Below are 13,383 nucleotides of genomic sequence, written 5' to 3' on the forward strand. Positions count from 1 at the left end.
TTCTTTACATCAAATGAATTAATTCTGCAGAAGGCGAGATTGCAAGGTGATATCTGTTTTTGGGGTCGACCATTCAACTGTTTCAGGATTTGGCCTAAACAAACATATTTAAACGCTGACTACTGAGGCAGCTCACGAGCTGGTTGCAAGAGAAGGTACTCTTGTACAGTTGGGGCTACCCCATAAAAATATATTTCTCCTATGAGGGGTCTTAGCACCAATTCTCTTCCCTGTGGGCAGCAGTGGACAAGCTCAAAATCCATCGGTTGGAGATACAGGTGCCTGAATGGGAAGGCTTCTCAGCCACAGCCGGGTGATCTAGAGTGGGGTCTAAGAGAAGAACACCAGAATCTAAGAAGGCCCTTGATAAAAGTGGGTCAGGATTGCCCACTCCAATGAGCCCACTTCACTTGATTTAAAGGAATGGGCACAGATTGAGGGGGTGACTGTTTCCATGATGGGGCTTGGAGGAGTCTGCAGAGGATGCTAGTGCAGTGGGGGGGGGGGGCTAGTTTGCAGGTTGGTAGCAGTTGGGTAGAGTTCTGTTTCTTGTCAGTGTTTGTTTTATTATATTGGCACAGTTACCGTGGGAGCAGGCGTCCCTAATTGGGTTGAATACCTGTTTCCCCACCACGGAGCTATGATGTTTATGATGTTTTTGATTTTAGAATGTATTTTTTGTAATTTGGTGTGCTCTGATATAAGGTCTCCAGGGCTGTTGCATGCATGGGAAAGATGGGGGGGGGGGGATATTTGTGACACCAGTGATCTGGGGTCTACAGGAGGATGGCAATCCGGGGATTGGTGATGGATCATTATATATGTGCTTGCAACAATGCCGGAAATAGCAGAGCCAAAAAAAAAGGAGGCACAAGGGGTCAGTCTTTGGGTGAGACGTGAGGGAGTCCAGGGGGCATGGGATAATCACTCTTCTTGGGACCCTAGAATAGGTCCTTTCTCTTGTGACACTTAGAGCAACAGGAATACGGGATGGACCTTAAAATAGTTTCCCTAAATGTCCAGGGCCTTAATTCTCGTATGAAAAGGAAAAGTATTCTTACTAAGTTGGTAAAGCAGGGAGCAGACATTGCCTTATTGCAGGAGATGCATCTCCTATGCAGGCATTGGCCCAGACTTCAGTCAGCCTGGTTCCCCCATCAGTTCTTGGCTTCTTCTGTGGGCAAGAAGGCCAGGGTAGCGATCTTGATGAAACAGTGGCGTTTACAAAAATAGCCGTGACCAGGGATAATCATGGCAGATTTGTGAGCAAATTGTGCTATGCTCATCTTTTCCCCCGGAGAGCCCAATTTCAAAGAGGTGAACTTATCCTGGGGAGAAACTGGAATGTAGTAATGATGATCGCTTAGATAGGTCCCGTGCTGCGCACGCAGACGATGCACATCTACTTCCCTCTCTTGAGCGTGCTATGGAGGGTTTCATGCTGGTGGATGCGTGGAGGCAGTATAATCCGACCCAAAAAGGTACACACACTTTTCACATGTTCACAGCACTTCCCCAAGGTTAGACTATTTTTCTGGTGGCATGTACGCCATTGTCGCTCATTTCCAATTATTCGATTGAGCTGGCCACGGTCTCTGACCATTCCTTTATGTTTAGATCTGGGTTCCCAGCAAACTCATAGACCATTGCGTTGGTGCACAAATGATGCCCTGCTTAGGCATCCACTATACCGGGATGCAATCTCCGCTAGAATCACCCAGTATTTTGCAGAAACTCTGATAATGAGACCTCCTTAGAGATTATTTGGGAGGTCTATGAGCCTACAATTATAGGGGAAACTCATTAGCCAGGCTTTGCAGAGGAAAAAAGTCTGAACAGCACATCAAGAGGTAATGGAGAGGCGGGTTCAGGAGTTGGAAGCCCAATGTAAGCATCAGAACTCAAGTTAAGTATATAGACTACAAACCGCAAGAGCGAAGTTGAAGGCTTTATGGGCATCAGTGATCTCTTATTAATTGCTTAACACCAAGCATTATTATTTTAGTACATTTAACGGTATACTGTCATTTCATCGCCGCACTTTTCATCGCGGGGTCTTTTGCCGCGATTTTTTTTTCGTAAAAAAAACATCGAATTTTTTGGGGGGTACATTTTTAAAAAAATGGGTTTGGGTGTTCGGGATGTTAAAAAAAAGAAAGGGGAGTTTAGGGGGGGTTACCCCCTCAAAAAACAAAAAAAAATCGAAGTTTTTTTTGAGAAAAAAAATTGCGGCAAAAAACCCCGCGATGAAAAGTGCGCCGATGAAATCACGTAGAACCCATTTAACAAAGCATTGTGTAAGTTGACCTATAAACTGAAAACTCAAAGGGTGAGGAACACGATTGAAGCGCTTCTAGAAAGAGATGGGAATGAACAAAAACCAGACAAGGAGAATATTTTCTTTCCCAATTTTGTGGGCAGCTGTTTCAAGGTGAGTGCCTAAATGGGGTTCTGCAGACTCCCTTTCTACAGGCAGCTGCCCTTCCCAAATTAACAGACCAGGATAGAAGCCCCGAATAAAAATTCACACATTTTTCGATTTGTCTGGTCCAATAAAACACCTTGGGTTTCTCCCCGCAGGCTAATGGCCGCCAGGGAGTGATGAGAACTGGCGGGTCTCGGATTGGGAAAGTTATTTCTATGCTGCCCACCTAGTCACGTTCCTTGATAGCGGCTTCCCTGAGGGCACTAAACAATGGTTAGGAATTGAACAGCAAGAATTGGGGGTGGGGGGCGATGCACAACTAGTGCTGGATAGCTCAGAGGCAGAGGTGCCACCTTAAAGGGATATTGCCAGCCACCAGGATTTGAGTCTATAGCTGGGACCGAGCGGGGATGAAATACAAATCAACTACAATCCCGTCACCACTTACTCCAGTAATGTAGAATCCTGCATTACCCCAGGCATGAACCCCCGACACCTTTCTCTCCATGGGTCGGGGGGGGGGGATGAGGAGGATTGGCCAATTGTTTGTGGATGAAAACGCAGGTCCTTTAATGAATATAGACATACGTTCTTGCTCCCAGACTCTGCTAAGTATTCGTATATGCAATTGGGGCATTGGATTGGTAGTCGTAATAAATGACTCGAGGTGGATGTAGCGCGACCTCGAAATTCGAGGATATATTTGTCGAGGTCCCGCAATGTCGAAAGATCTCCACCCTATGTAAGATACTTAATGGGCACCGTTTTGGGCCTCCTCATAACTATATAGTTAAGTGGAAAGAGGATATGGAGATCCTATAGATGACTTGGCCTGTTATAATATTTGGACTAGAGCATCCAAATCTTCGCAATGTGTACAATTAAAAGAACATAGTTATCAATTGATATGTCTTTGGTATCTCACTCCAGAAAGGCTTTATCGTATGAGTTGGTCAGCATCCCTGAGTTTCTGGTGATGTGGCCAAGCCCGGGGCACACTGTTCACATATGGTGGACCTGCTCACACATCTAAAACTATTGGAAGGAAGTGCTTTCGCACATCAAGAAAATAAGAGGGGTTGACGTGCTACTTGATCCGCTTACGGTATTATTGGGGAATATGGATGCTCAGGGGGTTTATGAGCTGTCTAATAAAACGGGTAAATGTACCCATTTGTTGGTAGCAGCAAGGGTTACATTAGCACAGAACTGGAAGGTAAACCCAGCCCGAATATGCATAAATGGTGGTCGAGAATATGGATTGGAGTGGCCATGGATAAAGTTGATGCTGGCAATCGGAGTGAGATGCCAAAATATCTTGACATTTGGTACCCTTTTATAAGATGTGTACAACAAAATGACTTTCCGAATGTACACCGTAAGCCCCATAACATGCAGCCATTCACAGTGATTTGCTAGAGGCTGGGATGACCGGAGGTGACACCCTGAGATAGGAATCCAGGGCTGTGGGCGGGAATCCACCCTTTAGGCCCCCCCCCCCCCCCATAGGGCATACCAGTTATACAACTTCGTCGTGTTTTTCTTCCTTCTTTTCCTTGCATCACCCGAGACCGCTCTGAAATGTAGCTGTAGGCTATCACCCGTGCTCATTTTTCACAGCTCAATGTGTAACTATAGAACTCCAGCACACTCAAAGCTCAGCCGTTGGATGGCAATGTCTTGATTGATCCAGAATGTGTGTCGTGTGTTATGTTTATGCGATTGTTGTTACTGGAAATGCAATACAAATATCATTTTAAAATACATCCAATAGATGCAAGTCACCAACAGTGCCCAGCAGGGGTGGACTGGCCCACAGGGAGCTCGGGAGATTTGCTGCTGGGGCTCTGCACCGTGGGCCTCTTTGCTGGGGTTACCCATTTTCCTTTCCAAATCCTCTTCTTGGAGAACTCCCCAAACCCTCTTATAGGGGTTGGCCTTGCTCGTGCAATTCAGAGCAACTTTGAAAAGCATTTCCGGGGCCAATTCTGATTCCAAGTCCAGCTCAGTGCATAGGAGCATTTCCCAGCGCATTTGGTGATTCCTTTCCCCACACAATCTATGGCAACCTAAAAATAACATGTTCATGCTGGCTATGAACATACATTTCCATGCTGCGTGCACTTATTCATGCCAGAATTCCCATATGAGAACCTGTTTGCTTTGCAGAGAGCAGGTCTCTGCTTGGATTCAGTAAATGAAAGCAGCCCGCACACCAGCCCAGTGACCTGGCCTCTGATTTAGGGGCACACCAGCCCAGTGAGCTGGCCTCTGATTTAAGGGGCTTCCCTCCCATGCACCCCCAAATCAGATTTATGATTTGGGGTGTATTTTCTTTTCACACCTTCATAGATCTAACCTCACGCATCCATACACGTCATTCAGTTTCTCATTCACAAATGCACCCACACAGCATACTCATTCAGGCAAACAAACATCCACTCATTCATCATACATGCCACACATTTACATTTTTTTTCTTACCTGCTGGCACCCCGGTCCAGAATCCGCTCCTCCAGTTCACGCGTCGACTGGCTTCGCGCAACATGAACTGGAAGCAGGGAGAGCACTTCCTGGTTCCTGAACATGCATGTAGGCGCTGCAGCATGACCTGGAGGATGCCCTGACAACTCTGTATGTGTGAGGCGGTGAAGAAGTGCCCCCTCGCACATTCAGAGCGCCACTACCCCAGCCTGCATCCTCAATAGGACATGCATGACCCATTGGACATGCGCAAAGGGGTACGAACAAGAAGCCAGCCCACAAACACTACCTGAGCTGCATGTTCCAGCCCAGGGAACACTCAGTCTTTTTAATGGGCTGGCTTGGTGGCAGCTCATCCAAAATGGGTGGGACGCCGCCCTGTCACCCATTGTGGGTGAGCTGCCCCTGTCCCTCAGGGTTGTATGTGTTTGAACTTCACCAGTCAGCATTTGGGCCCATGAGCAACTACTCGGTGCACACGGGAACTGCATGTGTAGCGTGAATGTCTCGCACAAGAACTCCCAACTCCATATGTGCATTGCACCTGCCATGTCCATGCTGAATTAGCCTGCCCATCATATATGCAGATGATGGAAACGGCCAAGCGATTCCTTAAAAGCTGGTGGGGAACCACCCCTATGGTCTCCTCGCCACCAGGCCATTGCTTTTTTAGTGCAGGTGTTCAGCATTCAGGTCCTTTAAGTTTGGATAACACCTTTTCTGTTAGATTCCGTCAACTATGCCTGGTGACCCAGATCCATGGACAATTTTAGGGATTCACTAAAATGGGATACAGCATTGCTTGTTTTTCTTTGGCTGAGATAATCTCTTCACAGTCTCTTGCCTTTGTCTTTCCCTTTCTTTAGGCCGTATGGTTTCTAGTCCTCTTCTGGTGATCCAAGTCGTTCTGGAGCTTGTTGCTGATTGGTCGCCATCGAATTCCCTTCAGTTACCCCAAAAAAAGAGAGAAGAACGCATAATATTTCTACAAACAGCCAAGCTTTGCTCGCACGGTCCGCGGCCTGAGATCCCTTCTCTGGAATCAAACACGGAATGGGAGATGCGGCAAGGAGGGCGAAGTGTGGGAGGACTTGGATTGTGGGAGGGGGGCAAGGAACCGTGGGCAAAAGCTAAGATGGAAATGATGGAGCGAGACAACACACAGTGTAAGCTTTCCTGGCAGACTTTTATTGCGGCACAAACCCAAGTATTACATTTTTATACAAATAAATCCAATAACAATGAGCAAACAGATGTGATGTTTTTAGCGTTCATTTGGTCTTTTTACCAGTTTCTCCTTTGAGTGTCCTGCTTGCTTGTACTGCTCTGACTCAGGGGCCAGCACCATTGCACGGATCCTAAAGTGGCCATCATCTCACCAGGACATGGTACAGGAATAGTAACAGAGTGGAAGGAACGGGAGAGAGTGGGATATGAGTGGGCGGGACAGACACACTAGTTCTTCCATTCGAACCCACTTACTTAAATCCGCTTGCCTACCCTTTAAACTCGATATAGTTATAATCCTAAATCCTGCCGCAATATTAAAAGCGTTGGGCTAATTCTATGCGGATGGCAGTAGACGAAGGATGCAGTGGTCGAAGTGTAAGAAAAGAAGTAGTGGAACTATGATCCCTACTGGCCTGCAACGCTCCCCACAGACACCATCGCCGCTCCCCCTCCCATCCACATTGAAACCCCCAAAACACATGCCTGCTCTTTAAGGAAACGTCCAGTGCAGTGCACTGAAAGTGCAAGTTTCAACTTCTTCCTAGACTTTTATTTTAAAACCTAACCATTCCGGAACAGTTTCTTTTTAAAATAAAAGTATAGGAACGGTAAAACTTAATTAAAAGAAGTAGAGGAGCACCACTCCCACCACTCCCGCCCACTTCGACCACTGGAAGGATGACGAAAAAGAAAAGGGTGTGTGCATGTCTTTTCCCAGAGAAGCCCCTCGCCAAGGAATGATTCGGTAAAAGACCTTACTAAGAGAATGTTTCAAGGTGTGAGAATATAGAAAACTAGGTTATAAGGGAACAGACAATAAAAATAGAATTATTCCTTTAATAACATGACTAAATTCAGATTTTCTTTTGGGGAACAGGGAGCATATTCAGGACTTTGTTCATGTCTATCGCGATATCGGCCCCTGAGATTGCATGAATGATATACTGCATTGGAAAGAAAGAATAAGGGTTGGCCTGATGTTGCTCTGTCGGTAGCTGAGCTCAGATATCAAGAGAAGTGAGCACCACATCCCCCTCGATATCCAGGGCGTTGATATCCTTGACGTCTTTCATGTGATGGTGGAAGTCGAAGAATGGCTTTCCATTCACATACACTGTGAATTTTTGTCTTTTACACCGTATGGACATCTGGAGATTCAAGAAGAGAAGGATTTATTTCAGTGACACCACATAACAAGACAAATGATTTATCCATCAACCCTCTTCCAGTCCACTTAATGCCTGAGCACAATAAATGGCCAGTTATGTGCTGTATCTCTTTCCAAGCTTAATGGGCCCTGATTAGAACACAGTTGAGAGGCTCTTCTTATACTTTCCATCATGCTCCATTCCATTTAGGAGATACTAGCTCAGTCCTTGTTTTAGCTCTGCATTCAGGAACTTGTAGTCCTGGGTTTGTAATGTGGAAATCCAGGACTACACGTCCCGGAATGCAGAGTTAAAACCAGGACTGGTCTAGCACCTCTGAAAATGGAATGGGACATGTCTGCATGCATGTAGAGCTTCCACCTCCGGGATGGGTCAATAGAAACCAGACTATCCTGCTGCTTCCTGTAAAACCGTATAACATGGATGATCGAGGGGAAAGGAGGTACATTCTAATTTGTGGCTTCTGATCCAAGAGAAAAAGTGGCTACATCTTTTCAGGCCATTTAATCGAGGAGTGCATGAGATTAGCGGCTCTGCTCTACCCGTAATGCCTCGCTGATAGATCAGGGTTGATCCACGTGTATCTTAACCCTGGCCTCCTCATAGCCTGAAATAACCCACCTTTCTTGAAGACATTCAAATACAGCGACAACAAAGGACAATTCCTTTATTCCTTCTTTCTACAACCTTGAACAATAGCTTGCAATATAAGCGCAACTTCCAGATCCCCCAATCTTTGTATCCAATTGAATCGGCAGTGTTTTGATCCGCGTCCTTTCAATCGTGAAGCATAGGCCCTCCCCTGCTTTGCTTTCTCAAATTCTAACTATAGGCTCTCGCAAGTGGGGGCCCATAGGAACCGCAACAGATATTAACTTCTCACACACGCACATACGTGCACTGACCCACTGCCTTAGTAATTATTTAGGAGTGTTGAGGCGGACCTTATCAAATGCTGAAGTTGCCCCATTAACCTAAACATAAGGGGAACAGGGACGCGATTTCCAGGATCAGCTTTCCTTAAATGTCTGCATTATAATTCTGTCCTTCCTTGTATATTTGTGCAGTACACCCCTATTCGCTCCCCTGCCGCGTTCATGTGAAATCTGCCACGCGTGGTGCCTTGCATGATATAATTCAGTTCGTTTCTCTTGTCAGCTACCTTCAGAGTCTCCCTCCTTTCATAAACAATCTTCACAGGTCATCATCGTGCCTCATCCTGTACTGTGCCAAATTCCACCCTCTGCTTGTCCCCACCCATGAAGAGTAGGAAGCAATTTCTTCCTAAGGTACTTCTAGGGTTGCAATTTAGCAGGGGTCCCGATGTAGACAAATGGTTCAAGCACCGGTTGAAGGGCGCACAGGTGAGGTAATACTCCCTCCTGACATTCAATAGTTAACCACGTATTCTGTGGTAAAAATGGTGGATCCCATTTCTGCTAGTGAGGACGTTGCCACTTACCTCAAACTTTTGTCCAGCTTTGAATGGATTATAAGGTACCCTCTGCTCTTCTTTGCCCCAATTGCCATCAATTAAGGCGTTCCTCACAACAGTATTCTCAGACAATCGAATGCTGATGTGCATGGCGATGTCTCCAGTGGAGGGCACTTTAAAGTCAACGGTAAACCTACAAAATAGAGAATTTGTTTAGCAAGCCTAGTGGAGTGAACCCAGGATGCAGGACCCCAAGAATCTCTTTGCTACCCTCTGCCATTTTACTGCCCAGCTAGTTTACTGTTACTGCCACTCATTTTGTGACATTACCCCTGGATTACAATCGGTGCGAGGGAGTGTAAATCCACATTTTTGGAGTTCATAGGACTTCATGGAGATGTGGATTTACCACAAAAGATAACATTGCGAGACAAATCCACTAATATTTTTAGGTAAAGTGGAGGGGTTACCCCAGCATTATGCTGGAGGTGAATCCCCCACTTTGCCTCCAAACTTGAAATTGTGCGGTGCGGTAAAAGAGGCTATAATTCTGTTACCATCAAAAAAAGTGGTGGCAACAGAATGGCGGCTGCTTTTTCACCACACCGCCAATCTTGTAATGAGGCCCCTAGTATCCTGAAGGAAAACATTTGGCTGTATTGATGTCAGCTAACATTATGCTGACCTGTGACAGCAGAATCAAAAACTCTCCAGCTCCTGTATTGGAAATATCCATATATTTGAGAAGGTATGCATTTTATCAAACGCTTTACAGAGGTATAGCAAAGAAAGTGAAAGGGGGGGGACTGGGCAGGGTAGCATAAAGGTCATTGTGAGAGGTGAGATGTAAGGAAGTGTTTATGCATAAGCCATCTGAGATAGGAGTGTTGACTCTCATGGTAGGTCAGGTTAGAGAGTTAATTTGCTGTGGGGCAGGGCGGGTCACTGCCTCTCTGAAAACCATTCTTTCCTATCTCACATACACACTCAACAGAAGGGAGCACCCTTTGTGAGAGGTGGTAAGTGTGGCGACAATCATCTGAGAGGTCAACAACCCAACTGTAGAAGAAAATGAATGGACTTCTGCAGTGCAAATGCTGTGCACAGTGAACACGATCCAACACAGAAGATGCCCCAATGGTGAACACAAGGACAATAAGCTACTCCCTTAATTCTAAGGGGAGCAGTCGGCAAATGATTGCATCGCACACACATTGTGTATGGTGGGAGAATTTTTCTTCTGTAGGGCAAAATGTAAATTTACAAACCAGGATAAATCCCATGTTAAGAGGATAATTAAAAACTGGACTCCCCTATCTTTAGGACTAAGTAGGATTGTGTTCGTATTACTTACTGCAGTGCCAAATTAATGTTTTTATCTAGGTCATTGTCTCTAGATTGTCAAACTACAAACTGTCTGTGTGTGTGAACGCAGGGGGTTGCAGGCCTTCATCATTCCACCATACTATAGGAAAGGCAGATACCACACACATCTATTCCTGGGTAATTCGCTGACCCCTACCTCTGGTAACATGTTTACTCTCCTACCCTGGAACCCTCTTTCAGCTCAGCATCATTCAGTGTTAGTCTCCATTTTGGCACGATTTGGGATGGGTAGAATTTGGCCTGAGCCATTATTGCCATAGTTCTCCAGCATTGCATCTTTCATAGACTGACATGCTGTGACTATTCCCCATCGTCGGGCTGGGAATTCTCGGTAATATAGAGCAGTTTAAACTTAAACTTTCAGTCCCTTTTGTGTCTAGTACAGTCATTTTGTGTCATACTGCCCATAGTCAATAGGAACACCTCCTTTAGCTCCTCTTCTGTCGACCATCTTCACATAATTTACTGCACGTTCGTGAAGGGTGTCCTCAAATGTTCTCTTTCTTCATTTAAAATCAACTTTTATCACACTTTCGATGAAAAAAACGACATCTTTCGATGATTCCTCAACAGCTGGCACTGACGGCGACACGGCGGAGTCCGCAGACCGTTCCTGCCGCTGGTAATCTTCGTTGGGTCTACCTCATGGCCGAGTCCATGAGGAAGAGCCTGTTCAAGTGTGCTGAAAAACATCTACTTCGAAGACCAGCACGATGACTGTCTTTATTGTCTTCAACCGCATCAAGTAATACAAGACTGCGAGATCTGCCAGTCTTTCTCCAGCAAGACGTTGCAGGATAGTCACTAGTGCATCATTCCGTGGCTCGAGGATGCTGGCGGGGCCTCTGACTCTGCTTCTGTACAGAGCCATGCCTCTTTACGGCAGGGCAGGACAGCCCAGCGAACCACCTCTAGTAAGAGGTCTAGATCGTATGAAGTCCATGCCAGTAGCAGGAAGAAGCAGAGGGATGCTTCAGACGACGAGCCGAGATCATCTCACAAAGACCAGTCCTCATCCAAGGTCAGTGCCCAGGGGGTCCGCCAAAGGAAAGAGCAGCCATGGCATGTTCCCTCGAGCTGCCCTTCAGGCAAGTCCACTTCAAGTCTAGTAGCCCTTCGTCGTCGAAGGTCAAATCTACACTGTCGACCTCATCTTCGAAGGAGGCTCCAAGTAAGTCCTCGTCAACGCCATAGTCTTCTTCCAGATCGTCCACCACAGTCAGCTACACCGTCCATGAGTGCCCCACTGTCAAGATGCTTGACGACAATGTCGAGCAAACAGGCTACCCCGTCAATGAGGACTTCGTAAACAATCGCTACGGCCACGACTATTGTTCCCTCGTCAACAAGCCAGTCGATGGCAATAACTGTATTTTCCCGCTTGGTCAAGCCTACAGCACCATCGATTGTTACAACAAATTCTGACACCTCCGCCAACATGCAGTCAGTGCTAGCTGCGCTCCCTCGGTCCTCATGCCCAGACCTTGGAGTGGGGCCTCTTCCAGAGGGGACCGCCATAGTGGAACCGAGTCTCTCTTCCTCTGAAGAGGACCAGGATGTCTGTCCTGTTCTGTCATTTCCCTCGTCCCTGCTATGCAAGACACCGCCTCCTAGGAAGCACGTGGTAAAGCAAGCCTCATAAAGCTGCCAGTTTTGCCACCATTGCACCCTACCCCTACAGGGGACGGCGGGCATCCGGCGCAGCCAGATCAGCAGCCTCCTCCACAGACGAACTTGTCAGTGGACATTTTAACATCCCTTAATTCACTGGTGGCTACATTGCACCAAAGGCTTCCGGTACCAATTCTGGTTCCTCCACAGCGGCCTTCCGCACACATTCCAGGCCCATCCAGGGAAGATAGCCCTCTGGCTGGCGTTCAACCCCTGAGAAGGGTTGAACGCCAGCCAAGGCCCCGGCAGCTGTCCGATGCGGGGACAGACACTGATCCAGGAGACCTGGATGATGTGGCATCAACGCATACATCCAAGATGGCCGCTGCCATGTGCTCTGGAGAGCCCTCCTCCAGTGCCTCTGCACAGCTCCTGCCTTAGCTGCACTACGATTGGGCCAGTATCAGCCCAGTATCCACAGCCGGCAGGCCCAGCTCAGGGAGTCCCAGATACAAGGCCACTTCCTGTCGGGACTTGTCGGGCCCTGGAGGCCTGGGCACAACTCTGTTCCATGCTAGCTGGCTACCAGGCTGCCCACCCAAAAAATCCTACCATGCCACTGCCCCTCTGTGGTCTCTGACATAGGTAAGTCCCATGATGATTCATACAAGCCTCTGTCTGTCCACTGCATCTCAGGTTCATCCCCTGCATCCAGGGTCCTTGTTTCACCCCTAACACATAACCTGCCCCCTCGGACACTCACAATGTGGCTGCATGCTACCACCCACTATCCTAACCCTCTCTCTCAGCTGCACACACTGCATCAATCAGTCCCGTCCATTGCCCAACCTACTCTTCAGCATCGCGTACTCCCAGCGGTACACATCAAGTCACCAACCTGGCCATCAAACACAATCTTGCTCAGAAGCAACCTTCTCTACCCTCACCCATACCCAACATATGCCCTGCCCCCGACTGCCTGCCTTCCTTCACCCTGGCACCCCCCCTCAAAATCATCAACAGCTGATCATGCAATGAAACATCTTTAAAGGCCTTCAACCCTTTTATATCGTCTGGCACTCAAAATGCACCTGGTGCTACCTCTATTTTGTTACATGACTCGCTTGTTACTGCTTTGCGTGCCTCAGCTGCTCCAATTCTTAGCTCGTTATATGCTCCACTTCACTGAAAAGTGATGGGTGCCTTGCTAGATACCACTTTCATGCATGCCACCCCATATGTTTGCCTGAAATGTGCCCAACCTGACAATAAAGTATTATGTGTTTTGCATGATGGCACTGCCTTGTGTGCCTCATCCTAGGATTATTCACCGCAGCAACCCGTTAGCCTCTACTTATGGCCCACCCCCTTTGCCCATCTCCTCTGGGAACTCTATCTCTGTACCCCCTACCGCCCTGAATACCTTTACTGGCGTAGTAGATATGCCCACAGACCCACCTATCAGGCGCACCTCATTCCTGCCCCCTGCTAAACCCTTCATTCAGTCTAACATCCCACACTTCCTTCCCCACTCTTATGCAATCTCACCCTACTGAAGCTACTTCCTGTCAAAGCCCACTAAGCGGCATGTGTGCCCTGTCACCTACCTGTCCTAAAACCATGAGTGCCCTGCCTCTTGCATT

At 47.3% G+C, this 13,383-nt stretch overlaps 2 protein-coding genes across 2 annotated transcripts in view; one reads left to right on the plus strand and one right to left on the minus strand.

The window, feature by feature from the left end:
- LOC138566651 (galectin-4-like) overlaps window positions 1-6,159 on the plus strand; it is an 85,351-nt gene extending 79,192 nt beyond the window's left edge. Inside the window, exon 5 of the mRNA XM_069644202.1 lies at window positions 5,776-6,159. Within this exon, the coding sequence (XP_069500303.1) occupies window positions 5,776-5,791 (16 nt within the window). The 3' untranslated portion in view covers window positions 5,792-6,159. The remainder of the gene's footprint in view (window positions 1-5,775) is intronic.
- Window positions 6,077-13,383, minus strand: part of LOC138566650 (PE-PGRS family protein PE_PGRS45-like) — a 162,042-nt gene continuing 154,735 nt past the window's right edge. The window contains exons 7-8 of the mRNA XM_069644201.1: window positions 8,771-8,936; window positions 6,077-7,287 (exon numbers count right to left, since the gene is read on the minus strand). Coding sequence (XP_069500302.1) covers window positions 7,141-7,287; window positions 8,771-8,936 — 313 coding nt within the window. The 3' untranslated portion in view covers window positions 6,077-7,140. The remainder of the gene's footprint in view (window positions 7,288-8,770; window positions 8,937-13,383) is intronic.

The sequence above is a fragment of the Ambystoma mexicanum genome, chromosome 2p (assembly GCF_040938575.1).
Source record: "Ambystoma mexicanum isolate Mex_15411 chromosome 2p, UKY_AmexF1_1, whole genome shotgun sequence".
In the NCBI taxonomy this organism is placed as follows: domain Eukaryota; kingdom Metazoa; phylum Chordata; class Amphibia; order Caudata; family Ambystomatidae; genus Ambystoma; species Ambystoma mexicanum.